This window comes from Delphinus delphis, chromosome 3 (assembly GCF_949987515.2).
Source record: "Delphinus delphis chromosome 3, mDelDel1.2, whole genome shotgun sequence".
NCBI lineage: Eukaryota > Metazoa > Chordata > Mammalia > Artiodactyla > Delphinidae > Delphinus > Delphinus delphis.
The window spans coordinates 68,014,059-68,041,646 of record NC_082685.1 but is presented as its reverse complement, the minus strand read 5'-3'; the positions used below and the strand labels follow the sequence as shown (position 1 = coordinate 68,041,646).

The 27,588-nt window shown below is 38.3% G+C and overlaps 1 protein-coding gene across 4 annotated transcripts in view; it reads left to right on the top strand.

Annotated features, from left to right (window-relative positions):
- The first annotated feature begins 4,408 nt into the window (after nt 1-4,408).
- PRRC1 (proline rich coiled-coil 1) overlaps nt 4,409-27,588 on the top strand; it is a 43,928-nt gene continuing 20,748 nt past the window's right edge. Inside the window, exons 1-8 of one of the 4 annotated variants that reach the window (XM_060008923.1) lie at nt 4,701-4,817; nt 5,752-5,962; nt 9,248-9,383; nt 10,484-10,873; nt 13,139-13,299; nt 15,860-15,962; nt 18,242-18,405; nt 25,058-25,161. In XM_060008923.1, the coding sequence (XP_059864906.1) occupies nt 9,269-9,383; nt 10,484-10,873; nt 13,139-13,299; nt 15,860-15,962; nt 18,242-18,405; nt 25,058-25,161 (1,037 nt within the window). In that variant the 5' untranslated portion in view covers nt 4,701-4,817; nt 5,752-5,962; nt 9,248-9,268. The other 3 variants (XM_060008926.1, XM_060008924.1, XM_060008925.2) reach the window with 3 other exon arrangements.

Here is a 27,588-nt window from a genome sequence, read left to right as displayed (position 1 = left end):
ACTAGGATAAGCACAAGATTTATTGTCCAAATTGGAACACCTTTTTTTTTTTTTTTTTTGGTACGCGGGCCTCTCACTGTTGTGGCCTCCCCCATTGCGGAGCACAGGCTCCGGACATGCAGGCTCAGCGGCCATGGCTCACGGGCCTAGCCGCTCCGCGGCATGTGGGATCTTCCCGAACTGGGGCACAAACCCATGTCCCCTGCATTGGCAGGCGGACCCTCAACCACTGCGCCACCAGGGAAGCCCTGGAACACTTTTGAGAGTAAAATGTGGGTGCTTTTAATAATTATGCTGAGAATATGGCAGTAAATTGGGAGTGTCCTGGGCAAATCAAGAGGTTGAGTCACTCTGTTTAAAACTAAACTAAATTTTCTGTCGTTGAAAACAAACAAAGAAGCATATAAAAACTTTATTTGGAAATTACAACTCAGACTCACCTAAATAAAAATCTTTTTGGTTTAAAACAGTCATTGCCAGGTGAATATTTAGGCAATTTAAAAGTCAAAGAATATATAGAGACTATTACCTCTAACACTTATCTAGAGAATACTGTGATTTAGGCACTGTTCTAAGCACTTCACACATATTCAGTTATTCAATCCACAAATAAAAAAACTATGAGGTAAGGGGCTTCCCTGGTGGTGCAGTGGTTAAGAATCTGCCTGCCAATACAAGAGACACGGGTTCGATCCCTGGTCTGGGAAGATCCCACATGCCGCAGAGTAACTAAGCCCGTGTGCCACAACTACTGAGCCTGCGCTCTAGAGCGCGCGAGCCACAACTACTGAGCCCACATGCCACAGCTACTGAAGCCCAGGCACCTAGAGCCCCTGCTCCGCAACAAGAGAAGCCACCGCAATAAGAAGCCCACACACCACAACGAAGAGTAGCCCCTGCACGCCACAACTAGACAAAGCCGGCACGCAGCAACGAAGACCTACACAGCCAAAAAAAATAAATTAAAAAAAAAACAAAAACCAAGAAACAACAAAACTATGAGGTAAGTATTAGTATAATTCTCATTCTATAGGTGAAAAAATCAAGACACAGTGAGTTTAAGTGACATGCCCAAGGCTAGCTGTTGACCTAGCAGGTGTAGAGTCAGGATTCAAATCCAGGGCATGTGGTACCAATATCTGTGTCCCAATCTACACTACATTGCCTCTCAGACTCTCGGTCATGGCTTGCTTTCCTCCTAAAGTTGAATTCCGGATAAACAATGAATAATTTCTTAGTACAGGTATGTCCCATGCAGTGTTTGGGACAACCATCCTCCTCCTTCCTAGGTGCCAAAGGAACTTACATCTCCTCTTTGCAGGAGTTGGATGTGGGTATGAGCCCCTGATCTCTATGCATGAGCCGGTACCCTTGACACATCTGCTGATGTGTCCTTCCTGATTGTATAACTCACTGACTGTTCTCTCAGCAGAGCCCATGGTCTCTCAAACAGATTCAGCCCTGCCTCTAATCCCAGTTATGCTGCAGATGCTCAGAGCCTCAGCCTGGTCTCCTCTCCACCTGGAGATTAACACATCAATATTCATATGAATAGTACAAACTTTATGGACTGTTTTAAGACTATTTAAGAATAGATCTATTAACTACAAATTGAGCTGAAAAAAGCCTCAAGTGGGAAGTAATTTCATTTGCCTCTGGTTTTGAGCAATAAAAGCAAAATTCCACTATAGCACTGTAGCTCAGAAATGAACTCTATTATGTGTTAGAGACTTCCTGTACAAAAAAATTTGATGAGTTCTGCTAGCTAAAACCAAAAAACCTAAGTAGGTCTGTCATTAAGCTATAATCTTCCATTGACTCCCCTCAATGCCCTCCGTCTAAGAACGTATCTTCTTACCCCACCACCCCAAAAGCAGGCAAGAATCTGGGGTATAGCTGAAGAATTCTGGGTTCTAATTCCAGGCCTACACACAATTCTCAGACCCTTAATTTTCTTATTTCTTATATTGGAATAATAATAGTACCTGCCACACAAAGTTGTTTTGAAGTTTAAATGAGACATGATGAGTAAAACAATTTATAAATGCAGTTCAAGGTTAACTTCAAAACCTATTTTATAATCCTGCTTATTTGGTTGACTCCTGTTTCTCATGACCCATGTAAGTGGGTAGAACAGTGTTCTTCACAAAAAAAGACGCGTCCACCTGGAACTTGTGAATAGGAAGAAATCTAGACCCTTATTTAGAAATAGGGTCTAGATCCTCAAGGATCTTGAGATGAGATTATTGTGGATTTAGGGTGGGCCCTAAATGCAGTGAAAGGCATGTTTATAAAAGAAAGGCAGAGGGAGATTTGAGACACAGAGACACAGGAGAGGAGGCCATGTGGACATAAAGGCAGAAATTGGAGTCAGGCTGGCACAAGCCAAAGAACATCTGGCTCCCCTGAAGCTAGAAGAGGCAAGGAAGAATGCTGTCCTAGAGCCTTCAGAGAGGCCCTGCTGGCCCTTGAGTTTGGACTTCTGGTCTCTAGAACTGTGTGAGAATAAATTTCTTTTGCTTTTCTTTTTTTTTTTTTTTTGCGGTACGCGGGCCTCTCACTGTTGTGGCCTCTCCTGTTGCGGAGCACAGGCTCCGGACGCGCAGGCCCAGCGGCCATGGCTCACGGGCACAGCCGCTCCGCAGCATGTGGGATCTTCCTGGACCGGGGCACGAACCCGTGTCCCCTGCATCGGCAGGTGGACTCTCAACCAATGTGCCACCAGGGAAGCCCAATTTCTGTTGCTTTTAGCCAACCAGTTGTGGTAATTTTTTTTGGCAGTCTTAGGAAACTAATACAGCTACATCCAATCGATCAGTAAATCATGACAGCTTAACCTTCAAAATATGTCCACACCATGTACCGGCTCTGCCCTCATCCCATTAGTTCCTCTAAGGCACCATCATCTCATTATGATCACTCTGCTTTAGTCTTTGCACCTGCCTACAGTCCACACAGCAATCAGAATATGATTGAAAACTGAAGTCAAGTCTTGTCTCTCCTCTGGTCAATACCTTCCACCTGCTTCTCATTTCTCTCAATATAACCCGAAGGCCTTAAGATGGCCTACAAGGCTGGCTACGATTTGGCCCAGCTATCTCTCTGACCTCATTTCTTACCACCCTCTCAGTCCCGATTTCCTTCTTGTTCTGCAAGTTTGCCAGTCACCCTCCCTCAGAGCCTTTGCATGCTCTTCCTTCTGTTCAGAGAACCACAGGGCTGCTTCCTTGTGATCTGTACTCAAATCGCACCTCCTCAGAGAAGGCTTGCACATCTGTCTTATCCAAAGTGGCCTACCCCAATTAGTGTCAATAATAATCACCCTATTGACTTTCCTCAAAGTGCCCATCACAAACAGTACTTAGTTCTTTTATTTTCCTGCTCATAGCCTGCCTCTCCTGTGAGAAGATCTGCCTCTCAGTGTAAGGATCTTGTCTGTCTTGTTCATTGCTACATTTCCAGTACTGATGCTCAGCACATTGCAGCCACTAATAAATATTTGTTGAATGAATGAAGAAAGGAACAGTTCTTATAGCTATTAAGGGTGTAGACCAAAGAGGATAGAGATGCTAACTATTTTCAACACCAAACCAAATAGCACTTTCTGGCGAGTAACCTAGACAGCCATCTACACACATTCTCAGTGGGTGGGATAAGAGTCACTGCCAAAGGGAACAACCCACTGCAGCTGCAAGTCATTTTGTCTGAAATTAGGGCATAGTTAAATAGTATTAACGTTTCAGTGAGGTATTGGAATTTTTAAATGCTTTCAGCTGTCAAGTCCGGGATATTATATTAATGCTAAATCTACAAATGAGTTCCTGAAGGAATTTGGGAACAATAAAAACAAGTTTTTCATGTGTTTACCTCTCAGTTTAAAAAGTGCTTTCGTATGTCTTATTTTAACTCTGTTACCTGCTTGATTAGAGATGGCAAACAATATTATTCCTATCTTACAGATGGAATATTGAGACTTAGGAAGAATAAGTGACCTATACAAGGTCCCATGACTGCTCAAGTAGCATTAGGGCACTCCTGGACCTAAACAGGACTTCTGATTGCAAATTCTTTATATTCCTCCATTGCACTCTATTCATTGATTTATTTAGTGTACATTATTGAGCACCGACTTTCAGGAACTGTTTTAAGTGCAGCACGTAAGGTTAAGAAAGTGGATAATCTTTGGTTTTCCATTAAAAAAAAAGAATGTGTAATACATGAACTTTGGGGGGGAAATCAGTATGGTAGCTGCCACCGTGCTCTCTCTCTTTCTTGATGCAACCGCTATTATTTGGAAATCTTTGAAAATACATAGGATAAGTCTCCTGTTTCCGGAGCAAGGTCCTTCCTGGAGGCGGGGACTGGACTGGACGACCCGGGCTGGTTCATCGTCATCCCCGCGGGCGGCCACGGCACAGAGTAAGTGAGCTACACCCGGTAACAAGGGTTCCATTCTCGCGTACGGAGGTTGCGGCGTGGAAAGTTGGGCAGCTCTGCTGCAGAATGCTCCTAGAGCTGGGCAGCACCCACCCCTGCGGGCAGGCGGATCTTTGGCCCCAAGTACTCCAGCAGGTTAAATTTGCGGCCGCGGGTCGGGGCTCCGGGCGAGCGAGACGGGGCGGGGCGCGGGGCGGGGCGGCGCGCGGCCGACGTGGCAGCGCAGGGAAGTGCACCTACGGTGGCCATCTTGGAGGCGGGGGCGTGCGCGGCGAGCGGTTTCCTGCATCTTGCTCGTCTTCTCGTAGTCGTAGTCCTACAGCTCAGCCTCCGTAGTCCCCGCTTTTCACTGCCACGCAGACACTCTCTCCGGCCCGCAGGTGAGCGTCAGCCTGGCAGTAACGCGGGTGCATGCGGGCGGCCGGACGGGACGCGGGCTCCCAAACCGGTGCCCAGGGGCGCCGTGGTGCGAGGTGGGCGGGCCGGCAGGCGCCCCGAGAGCGAGGGTAGTTTGGGAGTTACGCCGTCGTGCAGTCCGGGCGCGGGCCGTGGGTGCATGCAGGGTTCAGGGTGCGCTTCGAGAGGCAAGCTGTTCCCGCCGCGGCTTACACGGTGGGTGCGGCCCGGGGGTCTTATCCGGCACTTTGCTCCAGTTCCGGGACCGGCGCCCCGGGTTGTTTGGCTCCACCTTCCACCGCGCTGGCCGGAGGGGAGATAAGGAGGCAGGAGCCCATTGACCTTAGCTCGGCCCGGCGCGGCCTGGAGACGTGGCAGAGCTTGGGGAGAGGCCGCTACCGCCTGGGAGACTCCTAGGTCAGCAAACGGGGACGGGCAATGGGATGTAGCTTCCTTTCCCGTGGGTTCCCCCATCGGTGCCTAGCGCCGCTCCAGAGGGCTTTTGGACTGTGCTGTCTCTTTGTTCGTTCCTGGGAACTGCTTCGGGCAAGTTTGCCGGATAGCCTGTTCTGTAGATTGGCAGAATTTGTCCAATCCAAGAGAATTTTTGTCATTCCAAGTAGTTATTTTAAGAGACAACATGTAGATTTCTGCGAACGTGACGCATTTTGGCATTCCAGTCTTTTCCCTGTACAGCTGCTATTTTGTCAGTGAACGTTTATGGAAGTTATTTTGGGATAAGAAGTGGGAATGCAGAGACAAAACTCAGACCTTCCTGTAGCAGTGCTCACTAAAGGGTAGTAGAGGTTATCTTTTGAACCGGTAATCAACAATAATAATCGCTTTTAACAAGCTTTTACATTTATCAAACCTTTTCTTGTATCTTTATAAGTAACCACTTACTTTTTTTAACTGAAGAACCAAGACACAAGCAAATTGGAAGATCAGGGTCGGTCCAGAGACTGAGGACTCAATTTTCCAAGCCATTTCCATCACTTTTTTTCCCATCACTTTTTGTTTAATGCTGATACATTAATATCCTTTTTGTGTCGAGAATGAGCACTAGAACCTTTACCAACTCTGACATTTTGCTGTTACTTTTATCACAAGAGCTTTTCTTCAGTAAAAGGTATGTTTATGCATCCAAAATTTACCCAATATTGTCATTAAGCCAATTCTCAAATAGTGTGGCTTTTAAAGACAGAAAGAAATTGACCAATTATTCCATTTTATGGGTTGTATTCATTGTACAGGTTCTTTTGCAAATGCATTAATTAATATTTATCTTTAAATATGATTTCTACTAATTACTGTGAGAATTGGTAGCATCTGTAGGAGGAAGATGAATAACCAGTAGAAAAATGAGATGAAGAAAAGAGGTAGCTTTATCAGGGGGTGATAAAGTCCCCAGAAGGCCATTCTGTCCCTGATTATCTTTGTCTGTATGTATTGAATGAAAGGATTTTGCTTCCCTGGATACGTGTTTTCTACTTACTGCCATAGATCTTTCCTCTACATTCACAACAGAACTTTTTGAAAGTGTTGTACACATTTGCTTCACCTCACACCTCAGTCCAGCTGAAATTGGCTTCTATCCCCACTCCTCCTATGGAAACGGCTCTCACTAGGTTTCATCTCCAGTTTGGCAAATCTATTGACGTTTTCATATATCATCCTATTTGTCTTTTCTGTAGCATTTGATACTGTTGCCCATTCCTACCTTGAAACACTCTTCTCTGGCTTTTGGACACCACAGCCTCCTGGTTTTCTTCCTATCTTTCTGGTCTTTCATTCTTCTCTGCAGGCTGTTTTTTTCCTCCTGGGCTCTTCCTCAAGGGTTCGTTGGGCCATCTTTTTTCTCCTGGTCTTCTCATAGAATCTCTTTTCAGCACATGGCTTTAGAGACTATCAGTAAACTGATGAAGCCCGCATTTATGTGGTTGCTGAGCTGCAGACCAAGTCACCGGTACTTGGACGTTTCAAGGAGCGTGAACTTAGCAGGTCCAGTATTAAATACTGCATAATCCCTCCTCTCCCAGGATGTCAGACATACACCTTGACCTCCTCCAGTGATCCCTGTCTCACTGAATGGCACCACCATCTCTCCAGTTGTGCAAGTCATGCCTCTCCCCCTCCTGGACCCCATATCCAGTCAGTCACTGAGTGTTAACCACCTAAACATTGCTTGAGTCTATCCACTCTCTCCATCTCCACTATCATCACCTTAGTCTGGGGCCAGATAACTCTTTCTTGTGGAGGCATCCTGTGCATTGTAGGATTTTTAGCAGTATCCCCAGCCTTTACCTACTAGATACCAGTAATACCCCCTAGTTCTGACAACCAAATATGTCTCCAGACATTGCCAAATGACCCTTGGGGGGAGAGGGGCAGAATCACCCTCCTCCACTCCCCATTTGAGAATCACTAACCTAGGACGTTATTTGAACTACTTCTATATCCTTCTTAATCGTCTCTCTGCATCTACTCTGACTGCCCTAAGGCACAAACTGCATACTGTGGTCAGAGGAATTTTTCCAAAACCCAAATATGAATGGCCAAAAGCTGGAATCAGCCTAAATGTCCTTCAACAAATAAATGGATAAGCAAACAGTGGTACAACTATAAAATGGAATACTCTTCAGCAATAAAGAACCAACCATTGATATATCCAACAATTTGGATGGATCTTAAGAGCATTCTGTGGAGTGAAAAAAGCCAATCTCAGAAAGTTGTGTGCTGTATGATTCTATTTACATAACATTCATGAAATGAGAAAATGGTAGAGAACAGTCGGTTGCCAGAGCTTATCGTTGATGAGAGGGTGTGACCAAGGAGCAGCATGTGGGAGTTTCGTTGGGGTGATGGAACAGTTCTGTGTCCTGATTGTGGTGGTAGCTACATGAGTCAGTGCATATGATGAAACTTCATAGAACTACACACACACACACACACACACACACACACACACACACACACACACGAATGTAAAAACAGGTGAAATCCAAATAAGGTCTGTAGTTCAGTTACTCGCATTGTGCCAGTGTTAATTTCCTGGGTTTTATCACCGTAGTCTAGTTATGTAGGATGCCATCATGGGCAGAAACTGGGTTTAAGGTACTCATGAAGTCTGCTCTATTTTGGCATCTTCTTGTGAATCTGAAATTTCTTTAAAAAAGTGAAAAGACCCAATGTGTCATTCCCAGATTGAATGCCCCACAGTGAGTTTCTGTTCTTAAAAGACCCAGCTCTTTAATTTGGCTTAGACGTGTCAGCGCAGTCTGAGTTCTTCTCCATGTCTCCGGTCCTCATTATTCCTTTCTGCTGCATGCGTTTTCTTGAATGTGTCAGTGTCCCTCAACCTTCCAGGGCCTTTATACCTTCTCTGTATTCACTTTTTCTGGCATGTGCCCTCTTTAGCTCCTTTCCCTTGCCTAATTAAATTCTGATCGTCCCTCAGATCTCAGCTTATATGTGACTTCCTTGGGGAACCCTTTTCTGTCCACAAGTCAAAACCGTATTCCCAGCGAGCAGAGTTGTTCTTGCTCTCAGAGCACATCATTCAGGCTATAGTTCATTGTTATGTTGCTGTCATTGTTTGACTGTCTCCCGGACCGGACTTTAAGTATCCCGTTTGTTTTGCTTACACTGTATTTCCAGAGGCATCAGTACAGTGCTTGGCAAGTGGTTGACCGTTACTGAATATTTGTTAAATGAGTAAAAACTTCAAAAACTTAATTTGGTAGGTTTAGAAGTTTTGATTTTATACTTGAGGCAGGCTTGAAAATTTGTAATTTTTAAGGTAGTTTTCCCACATTTTGTAACCCATTTTTGACTGTTAGGTCAAAATGCTATCTAGTGGCATTTTTGCTACAGTTAAAATTTCTAAAACCCAAGACATATCGTTTAGCCATTATGGGGCACATTTTAGAGTGTAGACTAAGAAAACCTGGGAATCGAACACAGTAAAAAATTTTTTTTTACTGTTAACAGGAGTAGCCCTCATACACTGCTTAATGAGAGAGGAAGTGTTTCAAGAATACTTTAAATAACTTATTTTTATTTTAAAAGTAATAGTGACTGGAATCTAGATATAAATCTACCATGCATCCATGTGGCAGAAATTAAATTAGTAATTTACTATTTGAAATATATTGGGTAATTAATTACTTAGTTAACGTAAAATTATTTCTCAGTAATGGAGTAGGTGTGTGAAAATGTCTCAGATTGTTTGCACGCTAAATATTCTCACAGACTATTAGGAATTTTGACAAACCCTTCACCTGGAGATAAGTGGCATTATAAACAGTAAAGACAGACATCTGTCTGTTGATTATTTTAAAAAACTATTCTCTAACTATACAAGGTTTAAAAATATAGTTTTTATTACTGTGTAATATTTATTATATTTTTACAGTTTTACCGTAATTGAAGAAAAATGATGGAAGAGAGTGGAATAGAGACAACACCACCTGGGACTCCTCCACCAAGTTCAGAAGGACTGGCTGTCGCTGCCACAGCGGCACAGCCGTCTTCCCCCCCAGCCCCTTTAGGTACGTGCAGTTGTCTAGCATCAGTATGTTTTGAGGTTAGTCAAGATACTGTTATCTTTTCTCAGAGTCATTTAAAAAAGGCATAGAGGCATACCTCAGAGATACTGTGAGTTCAGTTCCAGACCAGTACAATAAAGTGAATATTGCAGTAAAGTGAGTCACATGAATTTTTTTGTTTCCCAGTGCATATAAAAACTATGGTTACACTATACTGTAGTCTGTTAAGCGTGCAATATATTATGTCAAAAAAAAGAATGTACGTACCTTAAGTAAAAACTTTGCTAAAGTATTGCTTAAAAATGCTGATCATCATCTGAGCTTTTAGCAAGTTGTCATCTTTTTGCATTAGTAACATCAAAGATCACAGATCACCATAACAAATATAATAATAATGAAAAAGTTTGAAATGTGAGCGTTACCAAAATGTCACACAGAGACACGAAGAACAAATGCTGTTGGGAAAAATGGTGCCGATAGACTTGCTTCACACAAGGGTTGCCACAACCCTTCAATTTGTAAAGTGGAGCAAAATAAAATGAGATGTGCCTGTATATTAAAAATTCTGTAATCTTTGCCAGGATGAAGGGAGATAGCCTTTTTTAATTTAAGCCCAAAGACAGAAAACATATATGTTTTGCTTTATCCTAACTTTCGTTTTTTATGTTCATACTGACTAGAAATCTTCTTTGTTATGACAGAGATATCCTAAAAAGTATGTGTTAGCTTTGTCTAATGTTCTGTGACTTTGTGGTGATTAACCTTCTGACCAAAGTTTGAGCCTTAAATTGTGAGGTTTTATGCTCATATCAGCAGGGATGAAAGACGGCTTTATTTTATTAAAAGCACATCAAAACAAACAAAAACACAAAGGTCTGCAATACCATAACTTAATTTTACATATCTGCTGCTTTTACTGATGGGAGTTGAAAGTCATTTGCACTCAGTCATAGTCATATATTTCACATCACACATTTAAAAATAACTCTTGGGATAGGGTCTGTTAAATTTTAAAATTTTCCAAGAAGACAGTAATGAGACACTTTGAAAACTAAGTGAAAAACATTTCACTGACGCACTTTTTCCTGCCCTCCTTTTTCTAGCTGCGGCCAGCGCTTTCTCTTCTCCAAGCGTGTCCTCTGTGCAGCCCCCGCCGCCACACACTTTCTCCACCCCTCAGCAGTCCCTGCCTCCTGTGAGGCCTTCGCCACCCTTGCCCTTTGTGCCTCCTTCACCGGTTCCTTCTGGTCCTCCACTCATTACCTCTTTACCACCTCATGTTTCTCCACCAACTGCTGCTGCCTTCAGTAACCCTCCTTTATCCCACTTCCCACCTTCCACTTCTGCCCCAAGCACTCTCTTATCTGCCCCCGCTTCGGGTCCTCCCACATCAGGATTCTCTGTCGGCTCAGCCTATGACATTACACGAGGACATGCAGGAAGAGCTCCCCAGACACCCCTGATGCCGTCTTTTTCTGCACCTCCGGTGACAGGTAATTCTCTCTCTCACTGATACTTTGAAACAAGTGGTTATGGTGAATGTTTTATTTTTTTTTAAAACAGCTTTATTAAGGTATAATTCACATACAATTCAACCCTTTCATGTGTACAGATTAATAGTTGTTACTGTTTTTATCGAGTTGTGCAGCCATCACCAAAATCAATTTTAGAACCTTTTAATCAACCCCAAAGAAACCCCATACCTATTAGCTGTCACTCCCTACTTCCTCCCAATCCTCATGGCCCTCAGAACCACTAATCTACTTTCTGTTTCTATGAATTTGCTTATTTTGAACAGTTCATATAAATGGACTCATAATATGTGTCTTTTGTGACTTAGTGTAATATTTTCAAGATTCATCCATGTTGTAGCATGTGTCAGAACTTGCCTTTTAAGACTGAATAATATTCCATTGTATGGATATACCACGTTGTGTTTATGCATTTCATCAGTTGATAAACTGTTGGGTTGTTTGCACTTTTTGCCTATTGTGAATACTGATTCTGTGAACCTTTGTGTGCAGGGTTTTATGTGAACATGTTTTCATTTCTCTTGGGTTTATACCTAGGTGCAGAATTGCTGACTTTTTTTTTCCTGGAGGGTTTTTTTTTTTTAACTGAAGTATAGTTGCTTTATAACATTGTGTTAGTTTCAGGTGTACAGCATAGTTATTCAGTTATACATATATCTATATTCTTTTTCAGATTCTCTTCCATTATAGGTTATTACAAGATATTGTGTAGAGTTCCATGTGCTATACAGTAGGTCCTTGTTGTTTATCTGTTTTATATATAGTAGTGTGTATCTGTTAATCCCAAACTCCTAATTTACCCACCTCCTGCTCCTTTGATAACCATAAGGTTTTTTTGTATGTCTGTGAGTCTATTTCTGTTTTGTAAATAAGTTCATTTGCACCGTTTTTTAGATTCCACATATAAGTGATACCATATGATACTTGTCTTTGTCTGACTTACTTCACTTAGTATGATAATCTCTAGGTACATCCATGTTGCTGCAAATGGCAGTATTTCATTCTTTTTTATGGCTGAGTGACGTTCCATTGTATATGTGTGTGTGTATATATATATATATATATCTCCATTCATTTGTCGATGGACATTCAGGTTGCTTCCATGTCTTGGCTGTTTTAAATAGTGCTGTGCTGTGAACACTGGGGTGCATGTCAGAATTGCTGACTTTTGAACAACTACCAGACTATTTTCCAAAGCAGCTGCACCGTTTTACTTTCTCACCAGCAGTGTATGAGGGGTCCTGTTACTGTGCATGAATGTTTCATTCCCTTTTCCTTGATCTCCAGAGCTTCCTGTTTTCATTTAAATTATTAAAATAAAGCTGATGTTACTTAATATATGATTTTTATATGATATAAAACTTAGTACATGATTAGTATGTGGAATGTCAGACAGAATTCGAAACTTTTGTCCTAACATTTTGTGCAGTTATAGAGAAACATCAAGGTGAAGTCTGAGAGTTTTTTTAAAAGTTTTACTTAAAAAATTATTAGGACTGAATGGTCCAGGGAGTAGTTTTATTTAGCCAGGTAAAAGTTCAAAAACAAATAAGTGTATGTGCCATGAGTTGGTGGAATTGGACTATTTTATTTTCTAGGTCAGTTACACCTACTTTTTCGACTTCCCAGGAATGGTTATTGGAAATCAATATCAAAACTTCATCCTGTCATATTCTGCCTATTGTTTCTCATTTTAGGAAAAGAAACAATTTTGTTGTGATTTTATAATCCAACTTGGCTTGTCTATTTTAACAAATAAAAATTTTTCGAGAGTACAAGTATGACACCCATGTGTATGTGATTTTTTTTTGAGTTAAAATAGGGTATGTGGATATGTTTACTAATTTTTACATGCTTTTTGTATGATGGGCTTGAGTGCTCATATCAGCTATTTTTATGCTTTAAAGAGATTCGGACTGTAGCTGTCTGCATCCAAGTGCTCATAGGGCAAACACGAAGTACTTTTGGATGTATATTTTCTGTCCATTTTCAGGGCACTTGGTGTAAGCTTATGAAGAGGGAAAGAAATTTCTTCTTTGGAATTTTGTATATTTTATAAAGGTTTAGGTGATTCTTTGAGCTCATATCTCAGTGTTGAAATGCCTGAGTATATAGTTACATTATTAAAGCTGTTTTGAACTACTCATCTCATATGTTGTATCTTCTTTTTATAGGAAATAGTTTATGGAATAAATTACATATATTAACATTTTTGCCATTAACTAGGTATTCTGCCAACTCCCATTACTCAGCAAGCTGGTTTGACGTCTCTGGCACAGGGAACTGGAACCGCATCAGCCATAACTTTTCCAGAGCAGCAAGAAGATCCTAGAATTGGTAGAGGGCAGGATGAAGCATCTGCTGGTGGACTCTGGGGTTTTATTAAGGTAAGGGGTGTTTACTTTAAAAATCACGTTTAATTTTTTAATTATAAAACTAACAGATATTCATTAGAGAGAATTTTGAAAATACAAAGAGGTGTAAGGAAAAATTAAAATACCTTTTATTCTTATTACACTTTTTCTATAGTTCCTCTGTCTTTTGGATGCACATATCTATGTAAATGTATCTCTTTTTTAGTGAAAAGCAAACTGGAGTAGTGACACGTGGACACAATTTTGTGTCTTTTGTTTGTCTACCTAGCGTGTATCATGAACATCTTCCCAGCTATAATTCTTCAGGCTACTTTGCCCAACATGTCATTGCATTTATTTCCCATGTTATATTTCACTTACCTGTTATTGGCATTTTCTAATTGTAATTCTTATTAATTAAATTATGATGAGCACTCTTGTATGCCAATCTTTATGTGCATTTCTGTTTTATCAGAGTTAATTCTTGGTAAATGTCAGTGTGGACATTTTAAAAATTACTGATACATATTGCTCTCCAGGAAGGTTATACCAAGATACACTGTCATAACATCATACATTTGCCAGCAGTGATTTTATTAATTGAAGTGTAGTATTTTCTAATTTGATAGGCAAAAAATAATACCTTGTTTAAATTTGCATTTCTTTGTTACTCAATTTGAACTTTATTTAATGTGATTTTTGGCTATTTGTATTTTTATTTCATGAAGTCTATATTCATGTTCTTTGCTCAGTTTTGAATTGGGATGATTTTCTTTTTTAATGAATTGATAAGAACTCTTAATGTAAGAAGAATATTTTATTATATGCTATCATATGTTGCAGTAGCCTCCATTTTTATCTTACATTTCAACTTTATTATGCTTTATTGACACAAAGCCTTCTAAATTTTGGGGAGTCACTTCTATCAATTTTTTTTCCAATTTTTTTAAATGTTAAAAATCACATTTACCTACTATATTATATGATGTTTTTTTATGATTTCTTCTAATTTTCTTGTGGTTTCATTTTTTTTACTTACCAAGTTGATATAGCTGATACTTACTTTACTATATTATATGAGGTAGAAATCAAACTTAATTTTTTTCCAACCACTTAATCGACTGTTCCAAAATCATATCCCAGTGATTTGATATGTTACCTTTACCTTAGTTACTAAATTGTGTGTTAACCTCAGTTTCTGCACTCTGTATTTTATTTCACTGCTTTGCCTGTCCTTGCAACAGTACCACACTATTTTAATTATTGTAACTGTTTATTTATTACACTAATATTTATTGAAAGCCTACTCTGCTGAGGTGGGGATGAAGAGTATTCATAGATGAGTCAGATAGAAAAGTCAGTTCTGAGTCTCTGCATTCATAAAGGCAGATCAGCATTTGGTTGTGTAAGTTTGCTGTTTTCAAAATTTTTCTTTGCTGGTCTTTTCTATTTATTTTTCTTAATGAATTTTAGAATCGCTTTGTCAAGTTCCCCTCAATATTCTGAGGGTTTGGCTGCAATTTAATTACATGTTAAACATATTTTTAAATTGGTAGCTGGTTAAACTGATTTACAGCGTTTGAGTTTTATGTATCAGAAAGATGGCATTTTTCTAAGCTTGCTTCTTTATATCACTTTGTGCTTTTTAAGGGTCTTCTTTATGTAGAGACTGTCACTTCTTTTCCTCGTTAAGAGCATGTGTCAGCATGTCAGTTACCAGTTGTAATACTCAGTTCAACCCTACAGATCTTGTAAATAATTCTTCTAATATTCAGCATAAGATGGGTGGACAGTCTTAAATATCAGTGTTATGAACTCATCTGTTTTTCTGAATCTCCTTAGTTTAGTAGTAGGTTGGGACAGGTGGAATCATGGCCTGTTAGCCAGATGCCATCTCTAAGTCTCTTTGACTGTGGAAGAAGCATAGATGGAAGGAAATACTCAGATCTGGTTCCTTCTGTCTAATAGTGTGGTTTTAGGAATTCAGAGGACTAGGTCTGGCTTTATTAAAAGGGAGAATTTGGGAACAAAACAAATAGGAAGTAGGAAAAAAGAAACTTTCATAGAACAGAGTATTATATATTAAGGTAATAAGTAACTCTGGGAAATAAAGATAAGAAATGTTTTTACTGTTTTTATTTTTATATTAGGGAACAAAATATGAGTCTTCAGAGACATCCAATTGCAGTCTTTATTTGGGACCTTGATGGACAAGTTTTGCCTAGTCTTTTATATAGATAAATAGTAATGAAATGAAATAAAAATATAGGTATACATAGAAATGAAATAAACATATATACATACACACATACATATATATACAGTAAACATACTTCCCAGGCCAGTGTTGCTCGAAGTGGGGTCAGTAGATTGCTGTCAATCTATGATGAGATGAGAAGAGAAATTGAGAGGAAGCATTTTGAAATTTCATAGCAATTTGACATTGCCATAACCTTAGTGTTCTTATATTTTACAAAAGTATAGGTCTGCAATGCATTGGAAACTTAAAAAAATTTTTTTTTTCCTCACCATCCGGTAATCATGGTGTTCTTTGCTTAGAATGAGTATTTACATGTGAATTTGTTCTGTGCAGGGTGTGGCTGGGAACCCTATGGTGAAATCTGTGCTTGATAAAACAAAACATTCAGTAGAAAGTATGATTACAACGCTGGACCCTGGCATGGCTCCATATATCAGTATGTACATAAAATAGAGCAGCATCTGCCATATAAAGTATGTGCTCATGTCAGCCACTGGGTGTAATCCCACAGGTCTTGTAATTAGTGAAAATCCTCCTATATTCTTACATTGATTGTCAGTCTTGGTTTTGATACTTTTAATTCATCTTTTTCTTAGTCACCACTAAATAAATTTTGAAAACTTCCCAGAATGAACTTTGGAGGAGTAAAAATGATTTGAATTATTAGTATACTTACTGATTTTAATTATGAATATGGTTAGTGTTGCTTTATAAGAATTTTACCATTCATTGTTGACATTTGAAGTGTTGCTTTGTTCATATTTGGTTTTGACATTTCTCCAGTTATCTATCTTAATTAAATGTGTTTATGTGTAACTCAGGAATAAAATTTTTATAGGCTGTTAATCTATTTACTAATAATATGTCATTACTAGATTTGTTGGGAAAGCTACTTTATTGAATCCTCATTACCAATAATCCTCCAGACGGTTAACTGGAGGATTAATTTTTTATGTACATATCCAGTAAGTGAAATAACATAATCTTTTAGCAGGATTTGTGACCAATTATTAGTAATTCTGTTGAAGATAACAATTTAGTGGCCAAAGCTATGCACCAGGTACTTGAACAGAGATTTTTCAGCAGCAATAAAAAGTCAGTAGCTTTCATAAGTCTTGAGTCTGTTGGTAATTGTCTAGTAAATGTCAAAGGGCAAGACCTAATAATGATAAGCACCATTTATTAAATGCTTGATCTGCCAGATACTAATTCCCGTAAGAGCTCTGCAAGCTAGGTGTTATTTTTCTCAAGTTTTAGATGAGGAACTTGTGTTCAGAGAGCTTTATTATTATCCTAGGTTACACAACGTGGTGGAGCTAACACTTAGCTTCTTTGCTTCCCTTTAAGTGGAAAATTGAATCAAAGAATTAACTCAGCTGAATTGTTCTCTGTGTTTGTAATTGCCAGGGTTTAGAAATTGGACCCTACCATATATACTGATTTCATATATTCATAATAATCAAGTTTGACATAATTAATGCAGTATATATTTTCTTCTCTTCACAAGCTCTTATTTTTAGTGAGAAAAAGAAAGGAATTAGTATTTTTGGAGCTCTTGTTGTTTTAATGGGTACTGTGTTAGATGGTGAAATCAATTACCTTACTTAATCCTTAGAGCAAGCCCTGTGAGGTGGCAGGAACTTTTCTGTGAGGAAACAAGCTCAGTGACTTCCCCAAGGTACCGAAACTAGTTAGTGATAAAATCAGGACTCAAACCAAAGACTTTTCTCAGGCCAGTACTCTGCATGACATCCAGAAAAAGGAAAATAAAACGGGGAGAGAAAGGTACAAAATAAAATTTCTATTATTAGAAGATATAATAACATATAATCTTCATCACCTATAAAAAGCAGTAATACTGAGTGTGAAAAAGCTATTGACAAGCAGCAAAAACGAGACCATTTGGATCTAACAAAACTCTAGTAAAACTTACCATGTTTTTATATAAATATTTTAGAAATCACCATAACAATTTCAAATGTATCAAGAAAGCACAAGAACTATTAGAAATGGACTTTGACACAGTTTCAACATTTTTTTGATTAGCTCTCCCTTTATAATCATTAAAAGTGGCATGAGTCATCACAAAAAACCGAAAAGCTTTTTGAGCTGAAGCCTAATGGAACAGTACTTAGCTAGATAGCGTTGAGAGATATGTCCCACATGGAGAAAAAAAAAGAAAAACATATAGTCTTCCTCTTCTTTCCTATGGTAACCCTTGCTTTTAGGTTTTAATAATTTAAGAAATTCCAGTAAAGATGGGATCTGTGGAACATTGTTTCAATCAGGAAAAAAGAAATCCATAATAAAAAGCCCAGATATTTGGAAAATATTTTCAGCTGTTCCAAAAGATACTTAACTGAGGAAAAGCATTGTTTCTAGGGCAAAATATTTCACAGTACAAACAGCTTTCTGGAGAAATCTCAGAGTAAGATGCCATTAGATGACAGGGTGAAATGTGTCTGCTTGCATCAGGCAGTGTAGTGAAAAGATACAGACCTAGATTTGAGTCCTGACATCATTGCTAAGTAGCTGTGTTACCTTGGGTGAGACCTTATCAGTCTCAGTTTCCTCGGCCAATAAAAAGGTAATCTATAGCTTGCATTGTTTTGCCAGGTTAAGAGTAATTATGTAATAAAATGTTAGTGCATGGTAGTAATTATGAGAATTTCATTATTTTAATTTGGAATTGAAATTTTCTTCTGGTCTTTGTAGAATCTGGAGGTGAACTGGACATTGTAGTGACCTCAAATAAAGAAGTAAAAGTTGCCGCTGTCCGAGATGCCTTCCAGGAGGTCTTTGGCTTAGCTGTGGTGATAGGGGAAGCTGGGCAGTCCAGCATTGCCCCACAACCAGTGGGCTATGCAGCTGGATTAAAAGTGAGTAATAGAGCATCTTTTTCGGGATATAGTAGCTGGCAGTTCATTTTTTAACATTTCTGATGATAATCCTGTGGTCTGTATGGAGCTTTTGGGTTTTTACATACTGAAATATTGATTTGGTTTTCAATTAGACAATTCTGTAGTGTTAGGAAGATACAGTGGAGTTTTAATTTAAAGAAACCTAAAGTAGGTTTTGATTATCGGGGGAGGGGAGGAACCACATGCCAAGAGCACAGAAAGAGAGCAGTTTTAGTCCTGAAAGAGATCTTCTTAACCCAGTATTAACGTTTAAATCCATTACTGAAATTATAATATCCCTTGAATCCCGTAAGCTTTTTATTACTATCACTATTCATAATACTTTACACTTTATGTATTTCTTCATGGTTTATGGGATTCTCATATATTTGGAAGTTTCCAGAGTAGTAATGGGGTTCTAGTAAGCAGGTTGTAGATACACCTGACAAAGTCCCCCTTTTCCCTTGTATTTTCCGTTACGGAAAAACCCGAACGAACTTTTTGGCCAAGCCAGTACTTGATGAGGGGACTCGGCGCTCATCCAGAAAGTTTTCTTAACTTACTTTCTTTGAGTCTTCCCTTTCCCTGTCCTTTTAACTACCTTGCCTTAGAGACCTGACTAGCTGGCATATTATAGGCACAAAGCCTGTATATAACCAGAGTGTGCCAAGGTCTCATCAGCATATAGAGACCTATTAAATTACATTACCAGTAGTAATGCACTTACCAAAGGAAGACACTGCCATAGTTTTTGGTCGTGAGGGAAGAAGACCTTGTGATTAAGTCTATAGATACCTATATAATCCCTACGTAATAGTGGCAGATAATAGAATGGCTTATTTTGAAAACAAATTTCACACACTTGCATACTCACACCACCACTTGAATATTGTACACTTTGTCTTCTGGACTGTTACCATTAAAAAATTTGTCACATACACAAGCCAATCCCATTACCATAGTAGACCTGGCCCCCTCTTGCGTGCTAAGTGCTAAAGTTCCAAGAGTTCTGCCCTCCCTCTCATACACTTTTTACCATCAGTCTACAAACACGCAAAAACAAATGAACAGTTCATCAGCATGTAAACACTGCTCCCACCTTAAAAAACAAAAAGAAACTAAAGAAAACCTTAACAAATTTTTTTACCTTACTTTCCCCATCACCTCCAACCCTAGGTTTTCACTTCGTTTTGCAGCAAAACTTGCAGAGAGTTGCCAAGAGTTTTATCTCTAGTTCTTGTCTTCAGTCTCTTACACCCACCCCAGCCAGGCTCTCACCCTCACCCCTCCACCGAGAATGCTTTCAAGGTCGCCAATGTTGTGCATCTTGTTTGACCTACCACTGGCTTTGAGACTCCTCTGTAATGTCTTTTACGCTTGCCTTTGGGGATGCCACACTTGGTTTCTTCCCTGCCTCACAAATTCCTCCGTGCTTCCTTTGCTGGCTCCTTTTCTCCCCAACCTCGTTATGGTCTCCTTCCCTTCATCTACCTTCACTCAGTGATCTCAGCCAGTCCCACGGCTTTGAATACCGGCTGTGTGCTGACAGTTTCGAGTTTGTATCTCCAGCAGAGACCTCTCATGTAAACTAGGTTAATATAAAAGTTGCCTTTTTAATACCTTTACTTGAATGTCTCAAACTTATCATGTCTAGTACTCAACTGCTTTTCTTTCCTTCCAACCTGTCCCCCGCCGCAGCTTTCTCCATCTCAGTTGATGACGGCTCTGTCCTTCGGTTTTCTCAGTTGAGAAACCTTGGATTCATCCTTGACATCTCTCGTTATCCATGTCCAGTTCATCAAGAAATCTTGTTCACTGTACCTTCAGAATACATCCAGCCTCTGACTGCTTGTCACTGTCTCCATTGCTCCCACCCTGGGTGAAGCCACCACAAAGCCTTGTTGGAATCTTGGGTTCACCTCCTAACAGGTCATCCCATTTCTACCCTTGGGGCCCTATATGTTATCCTCAACAGAGTAGCCACGGTAATTCTTTCAACACACAAGATCAAACCATTTCACTATTCTTTTCAGAACTTTATATTTCACTGAGTGTAAAATCCAAATTCCTTACCAAGGCTTCCACAGCCCCATGTGGCCTGGCTGAACTGGCCTTCTGTTTTGTTTTTTTTTTTAAATTGAAGTATAGTTGATTTTCAGTGTTTCACATGTACAGCAGAGTGATTCAGTTATATCATATATATATATATATATATATATATATATACACACACACACATATATGTGTGTATATCCTTTCTCAGATTCTTTTGCTTTATAGGTTATTACAGGACACTGAGTATAGTTCCTTGTTGTACAACAGTAGTTCCTTGTACAACAGTTGGTCCTTGTTGTTTATCTTTTATATGTAGTAGTGTGTATCTGTTAATCTCAAATTCCTAATTTATACCCCCACCCTTTTTCCTTTGGTAACTATGTTTGTTTTCTATGTCTGTGAGCCTATTTCTGTTTTGTAAATAAGTTCATTTGTACTATCTTTCTAGATTCCATGTATAAGTAATATCATAAAATATTTGTCTTTCTCTGATTTACTTAGTGTGATAATCTTTAGGTCCGTCCATGTCGCTGCAAATGGCATGATTTCACTCTTTTTTATGGCTGAGTAATATTCCATTGTATATACACACCACATCTTCTTTATCCATTCATCTGTCGATGGACACTTCGTTTGCTTCCATGAGCTGACTATTATAAATAGTGCTGCTATGAACAGTGGGGTGTGTGTATCTTTTTGAACTAGAATTTTCATCTTTTCCAGGTATGTGCCCAGGAGTGGGACTGCTGGATCATATGGCAGCTCTATTTTAGATTTTTAGGAAACCTCCATGCTGTTCTCCACAGTGGCTGCACCAGCGGCCTTCTGCTTTTCTCTGGTCTTCCCCCTTGCTCACTCCATGCCAGCCACATTGGCCTCCTTGCAGGTCTTTGCGCTTGTCTGACAGGCTGCTCTCTTCTCACAGCCTTTTAACAGCTCTCTCTGAGCCACTCTTTCCTCAGTTATCTACTTGGTTGAGTCCCTGACCTCCTTCAAGTCTTCACTAAAATCTTCCCTCCACAGTGGGGCCTGTCCTGACCGCCCTGTTCAGTACTGCAGTCTGCACATACCTGCCCTGCACTCCTGATCTCTCTAGCCCTCCTCTGATCTTTCTCCTATAGCAGCCAGCATCTTCTGATTTACCATATAATTTATGTTGATGTTATTTTTATTTTTTAATACTTTTTTCCCACTAGAATTAAGTTCTACAAGAGCAGAGATCTTTGTTTCGTTTACAGATATAAACTTTTAGAATAGTGCTTCATGTTCTTTAAAATAAATATCTAGCAGTCCTATTGAGATATATTGGTATAAAACCCCAAACAATAGAATTTAAAGTGCTAGGGTAAACTTTTTAAATTAATAATTTATTTCCTCAAGTAAGCAGTCTAATGCAGAAGATGTTTTCACTCTGGGATCTGTTTTGAATTTTGGTTTAACAACATGTCAGCCATATGAGAATAGAGATTTTTCCCCTTAACAGAGCTCTAGCTGCCCACCTGTTGCTATACTTTGATAGTACCTTTACCATCAAACAGTGGTCTTCAGACTTGTGTATAAGTACCTCTGGTGACATGCAAAGATTTTACAAGGTCCAGGTAGACCCAGATAGTTTTCAGGAACTCAGCTTCTCCTTCCTCAACTTCCGTATGTATGCTTTCCTAAAATTTTCTGCCTGAATACATACTTGTAATGGAGGCAACGTGCCATCTCCTTTCTCATCTCCTCTTCATAAGCTCTGACCTCTCCCATTAGAAAATAAAGATATACCGCTCACCCACTGATTGCCTCGGAACCTAAAATCCTCCTGAGTGTCATACGAAGGGACAATTCAAAATAATGTTTTAGATGTTAAGAATGCAAATGACATGACTTGGTAAAATCTTCTTGCAAGTCCTGTGGTTTCTAATTGTTCTCAAAAAAACTGATAGGGTTGTCATTCATAATTTCTGATGATAGATCACCACATGATTTTTGGAACTCAAAATTTATGGTTTTTAAAACAGTCTTAAATATTTTATGTTAAATATCATTGCATAAAAGACACTTCAGATCGGTATAAACTGAACTTGAAAGGCTGATGGAGATATTTTTCTGTTAGAAAAATCTTATTTTCTGAATATTAATAGTTCAGTTTATATTGTGATTTTATTAGTATTTGACAGATTTGTTTTAGTATTGGTTTTTGCCCTTCAAATTTAGAAAAGTGTTCCTTTTCCACAATCTTTAATACAAGCTTAAAATTAAAGTTAATTGAAACTGATATATATAGGAAAGTGATTTGTAATTTTCCCAGCTGTTTGTTTTTTTTCAGAAGCAGTAGAGGGAACTAACAAAAAGAAAATAATGTAGAATATTAAAGTTTCAACCCAGATTTTTTTCTCCCCATCAGATTTTATTTGAAGTGAATGTCTTTTTTGGCTAAACTTAAGTTTTCCTTTAAACATATGAAATTGTTTAAGGAAATAAATCAGCTGTAATTAAAGTTAGGAAGCTTCTGAAACTTCTCCAATGCCAAGTATTAATTTTACTGAAAAGCCAATTATATTTCTGACCATTGTTTTATAGCTTATAGTCAAGAAGAATGTAGTTAATATCTGTAAGAATTTTTGAAGAAGCATGGAATTTTGATTATCTGAACCAAGTTGCTTAGTATAAGCTCTCAGAGTACAGTATAAGCTCTAGAGGCATTTCTGCATCTTACTTCAGTTCTGAGACAGTTACTTCAGTGTGGCCTCTAAATTACCTAATTTTTGGTACCCTGCACTGCTGAAAAATAAAGTTTAAAATTCCCTTCTCAAAACATTGGTAGTGACTAATATCAAAGTGTCTCTGTGACGCCAAAAGATGCCACACTTAAGTAAGGTTGTAGTCAGAGGCTGATTTACGCCCTCTTCATTTTCTCTTCTGGATTCCATAAAAACAAGCATTACACTTGTCTACCTAACTCATTATCCTATCTTTATAGGTGCTAATTAATTTCAGTTCAGTATTTTGTGAACCCTATGAAGTATAAAGCCCTGTGCTGTAGGATTGTAAAAAATGAACCAACTTAGTTTCTGTTTCCTGGGAGCATAAAATCTAGGAATATTTTGTCGTAGTGTGTAGCTGAAGTAGCACCTTTGAAGAGTTGCGAATGAATCTCTAAACATCCCACTAATCCCCTAATAGTTTTTTACTGAATTAACATTTATTTAAACTTCTTTATAGTAAAAATTAGACATAACTACCTTTTGGGAGGAGGGAATTATTTTACTTTTCGGAACAGATTTACATTATCCAGTACAAAGAATTAGGTTCATCTTAGCTATTGTATTTTCTTTCAGATTCAACAGTGACCTCCTCGTGCACTATTAGATTTGGTGATGCCATATTTACACTCTTTAGATTCCTAATATTAGCCATATAGGCCTTCAGAAGCCCTTAGTTTTTCCCTTGTTCACTTTTTCATGTAGTAAGTTCTCACTGGCTGCCTATTAGGTTAGACACTATGCTAGGTACCAGAGATACAAGAGTAAGCAAAAATACAGCTTGACTTTATTGTAGTTTAACTCATATCTTCTTTCATCTTTCATGTTTATAAGCTAATGACAGATTGGCCTACATGTTCTCATGCAGTTGTCACTTATTTATTTATCTGAAATAAATTAAGTTGTCTCTAGAAGTATCTTAGCTTTCTTCCTTTTCATTTGAAGAAGAATTGACCCCTTAATCTCATTCACTGCTTAGCTCTGCTGTTCATGATAAAAATAGGGGTATTATCCATGACTAGTTTTATTCAGAAATAGCTTTATCTTGCTTTTTGAACACATTCTCATCATATCATTCATGATCACTTTTATGAAGTGATTCAAATAGAAGTAGTAAATAACAACCTTGTCCTCATTAATCCAGCTTTTAGTTTTCTGCCATAAGTATATATTTAATTCATGATTTTGAGTTATCTATATAGTGTTCTCAGCCCCTCAATTTTGTTTCATAAATGGTACTAATTTTCTTGAATAAGCTTTGATGTAATGCATACATTTGAAGTTAAAATAACTTATTTTGGTGCAAACTTTAAAGGCTATATATAAAAGGAATCAGAAGAAAGAGAAAAAACATTTGCTATTGATATGATTGCCTGCCTAGAAAAATTCAAGAGAGAATCAACTAAAAAACTACTAGAACTGATAAATGATTTTTATTTAGTAAGATGGCCTCTTGCCAGATCAACACTGAAAAGCACAGTTTCCTTTTATTAGTAATAACCAATTAGAACATGTAATATAAAAATTATCCATTTCATGATAGCAACCAAAATAATAATGCATATAGGAATAATTTGGAAGATGCACTGCAGACTCTTAGTACTGAGGGGAATACAGTGGGGCTTTTTCACTTTTTACTCTCTGTGCTTCTGTATTGTTTTCATGTTTACAATGAGTATATATGTGTGTTTCTGTATTGTTTTCATGTTTACAGTGAGTATATATGTGTTTGTGTATAAATGTATATGCATATTACTTATACAGTCATAAATTAGTATGTTTAAAACCGAATAATTTAAAATAGTTTCTAATGTACACTGTTTCAGGGTGCCCAGGAACGGATAGATAGCTTGCGTCGAACTGGAGTGATCCATGAAAAACAGACTGCTGTGTCAGTAGAAAACTTCATTGCAGAATTGCTTCCTGACAAGTAAGAGGATTTTTTTTTAACATAGTTATAATTTTTTTAGAGAACTTACAAGACAAAATCTATTCTCTTAGCAGCTTTCAAATGTACAAAAAGTATTATTAACTATAGTCACCATGCTGTACATTATATTCTCATGTCAACTGGAAGTTTGTACCTTTTAATCCCCTTTATCCATTTTACTCCCCCTCCCACCCCTGCCTCTGCATCCACCAATCTCTCCTTTGTATCTGTGAGTTTGCTTTTCCCCCCACATGTGAGATCATACAGTATTTGTCTTTCTCTATTTGACTTACTTCGGTTAGCTTAATGACTTCAGTGTCCATACACGTTGCTGCAAATGGCAAGGTTTTCCTTCCTTTTCAATGGAATAATATTTCATTGTATATATACATACATATTTATGTGTGGGTGTGTGTATAAATCACATTTTCTTTATCATCAGCAGACATTTAAGTTGCTTCCATGCCTCGGTTGTTGGAAATAATGCTGTAGTGAACAGGGGGATGCATATGTCTTGTTGAGTTAGTATTTTCGTTTCCTTTGGATAAATACCCAGAAGTGAACTTTATGGATTATTTGGTAGTTCCGTTTGTGAGGAACCTCCATACTGTTTTCCATAGTGGTTGTACCAATTTACAGTCCCACCAACAGTGCACAAGGGTTCCCTTTTCTCCACCTCTTCGTGAACACTTATTTCTTGTTTTTTGATAATAGCCATTCTAACAGTGTGAGGTGTTATCTTACTGTGGTTTTGATTAGCATTTCCCTGGAGGATTCGTGATGTTGAGCACCTTTTCACATATGGCCATCTGTATGTCTTCTTTGGAAAAGGAGGCTAATCAGATCTTCTCCCCATTTTTTTATTGGATTGTTTGGTTTTTGCTGTTGATTAGTATGAGTTCTTTATATATTTTGGATATTAGCCCCATATCAGATATATGATTTGCAGGTATTGTCTGTCATTTGGTAGGTTTCCTTTTCATTTTGTTGATAGTTTCCTTTGCTGTGCAGAAACTTTTTAGTCTAATGTAGTCCCACTTGTTTTTGATTTTGTTGCATTTGCTTTTGGTGTCAAACCCAGAAAACATCATTGCCACAACAGATATCAAGGAGCTTACTGCCTATGTTTTCTTCTAGTTTTTTATGGTTTCAGATGCTATGCTCAAGTATTTAATCCATTTTGATTAATTTTTATCTCTGGTGTGAAATTGTGGTCCAGTTTTCTCAACACCATTTATTGAAGAGACTGTCCTTTCCCTATTGCATATTCCTGGCTGTTTTGTCATAAACTAATTGGCCATAAATGCATGGGTTTATTTCTGGGCTCTATTGCATTGATCTATATTTTTGTTTTTTATGCAAGTACCATACTGTTTTGATTACTGTTGCTACGTATTATAATTTGACATCAGGGAGCATATTGCCTCCAGCTTTGCTCTGCTTTCTCAAGATTTGCTTTGGCTATTCAGGGTCTTGTGGTTGCATACAAATTTTAGGATTGTTTGTTCTATTTCTGTGGAAAATACTGGAATTTTGATAGGGATTGCACTGAGTCTAGCTTCCTTTGGGTAATAGGAACATTTTAACAATGTTCATTCTGCTAGTCCATGGGCATGGAATATATTTCCATTTATTTGTGTCTTCTTTAGTTTCTTTCATCAATGTCTTACAGTTTTCAGAGTAGACATCTCTCACCTGCTTGGTTAAATATATTCCTAACTAACTATTTTATTCTTTTTGATCTAATTGTAAATGGTATTTAAAATTTTTTTCTTCTGATAGTTTGCTATTAGTGTATAGAAATACAAGAAATTTTGGGGTATTGAATTTGTATCCTGCAACTTTACTGAATTTACTAGTTTTAACAGTTTTTTGGTGGTAGCTTTAGGTTTTTCTATATATAATATGTCATGTGCAAATAGTGACCGTTTTACTTCTTCCTTTCTGATTTGGATGCATTTTTTTTGTTGCCTAATTACTCTGACTAGGACTTCCAATACCATGCTGAATGAAAGTGGGAAGAGCGGGCATTCTTGTCTTGATCTTAGAGGTAAAAGCTTTTTAGCTTTTCACTGTTGAGTATATTAGCTATGGGCTTGCCATATATGACTTTGATTATGTTGAGGTATGTTCCTTCTGTATCCACTCTGTTGAGAGTTTTTGTCATTAATGGGTGTCGAATTTTGTCCAATACTTTTTATAGCTCTGTTGACATGACTATGATTTTATCTTTCATTTTGTTAATGTGGTGTAGCACATTGATTTATTGGCACATTTTGAACCATCCTTGCATCCCTGGCCCACTTGATTATGGTATAGATCCTTTTAATGCATTGTAGAATCCGGTTTGCTAGTATTTCACTGAGGATTTTTACATCTCTGTTTTTCAAGGATATTGGGCCTTTAATTTTCTTCTGTGTAGTGTCC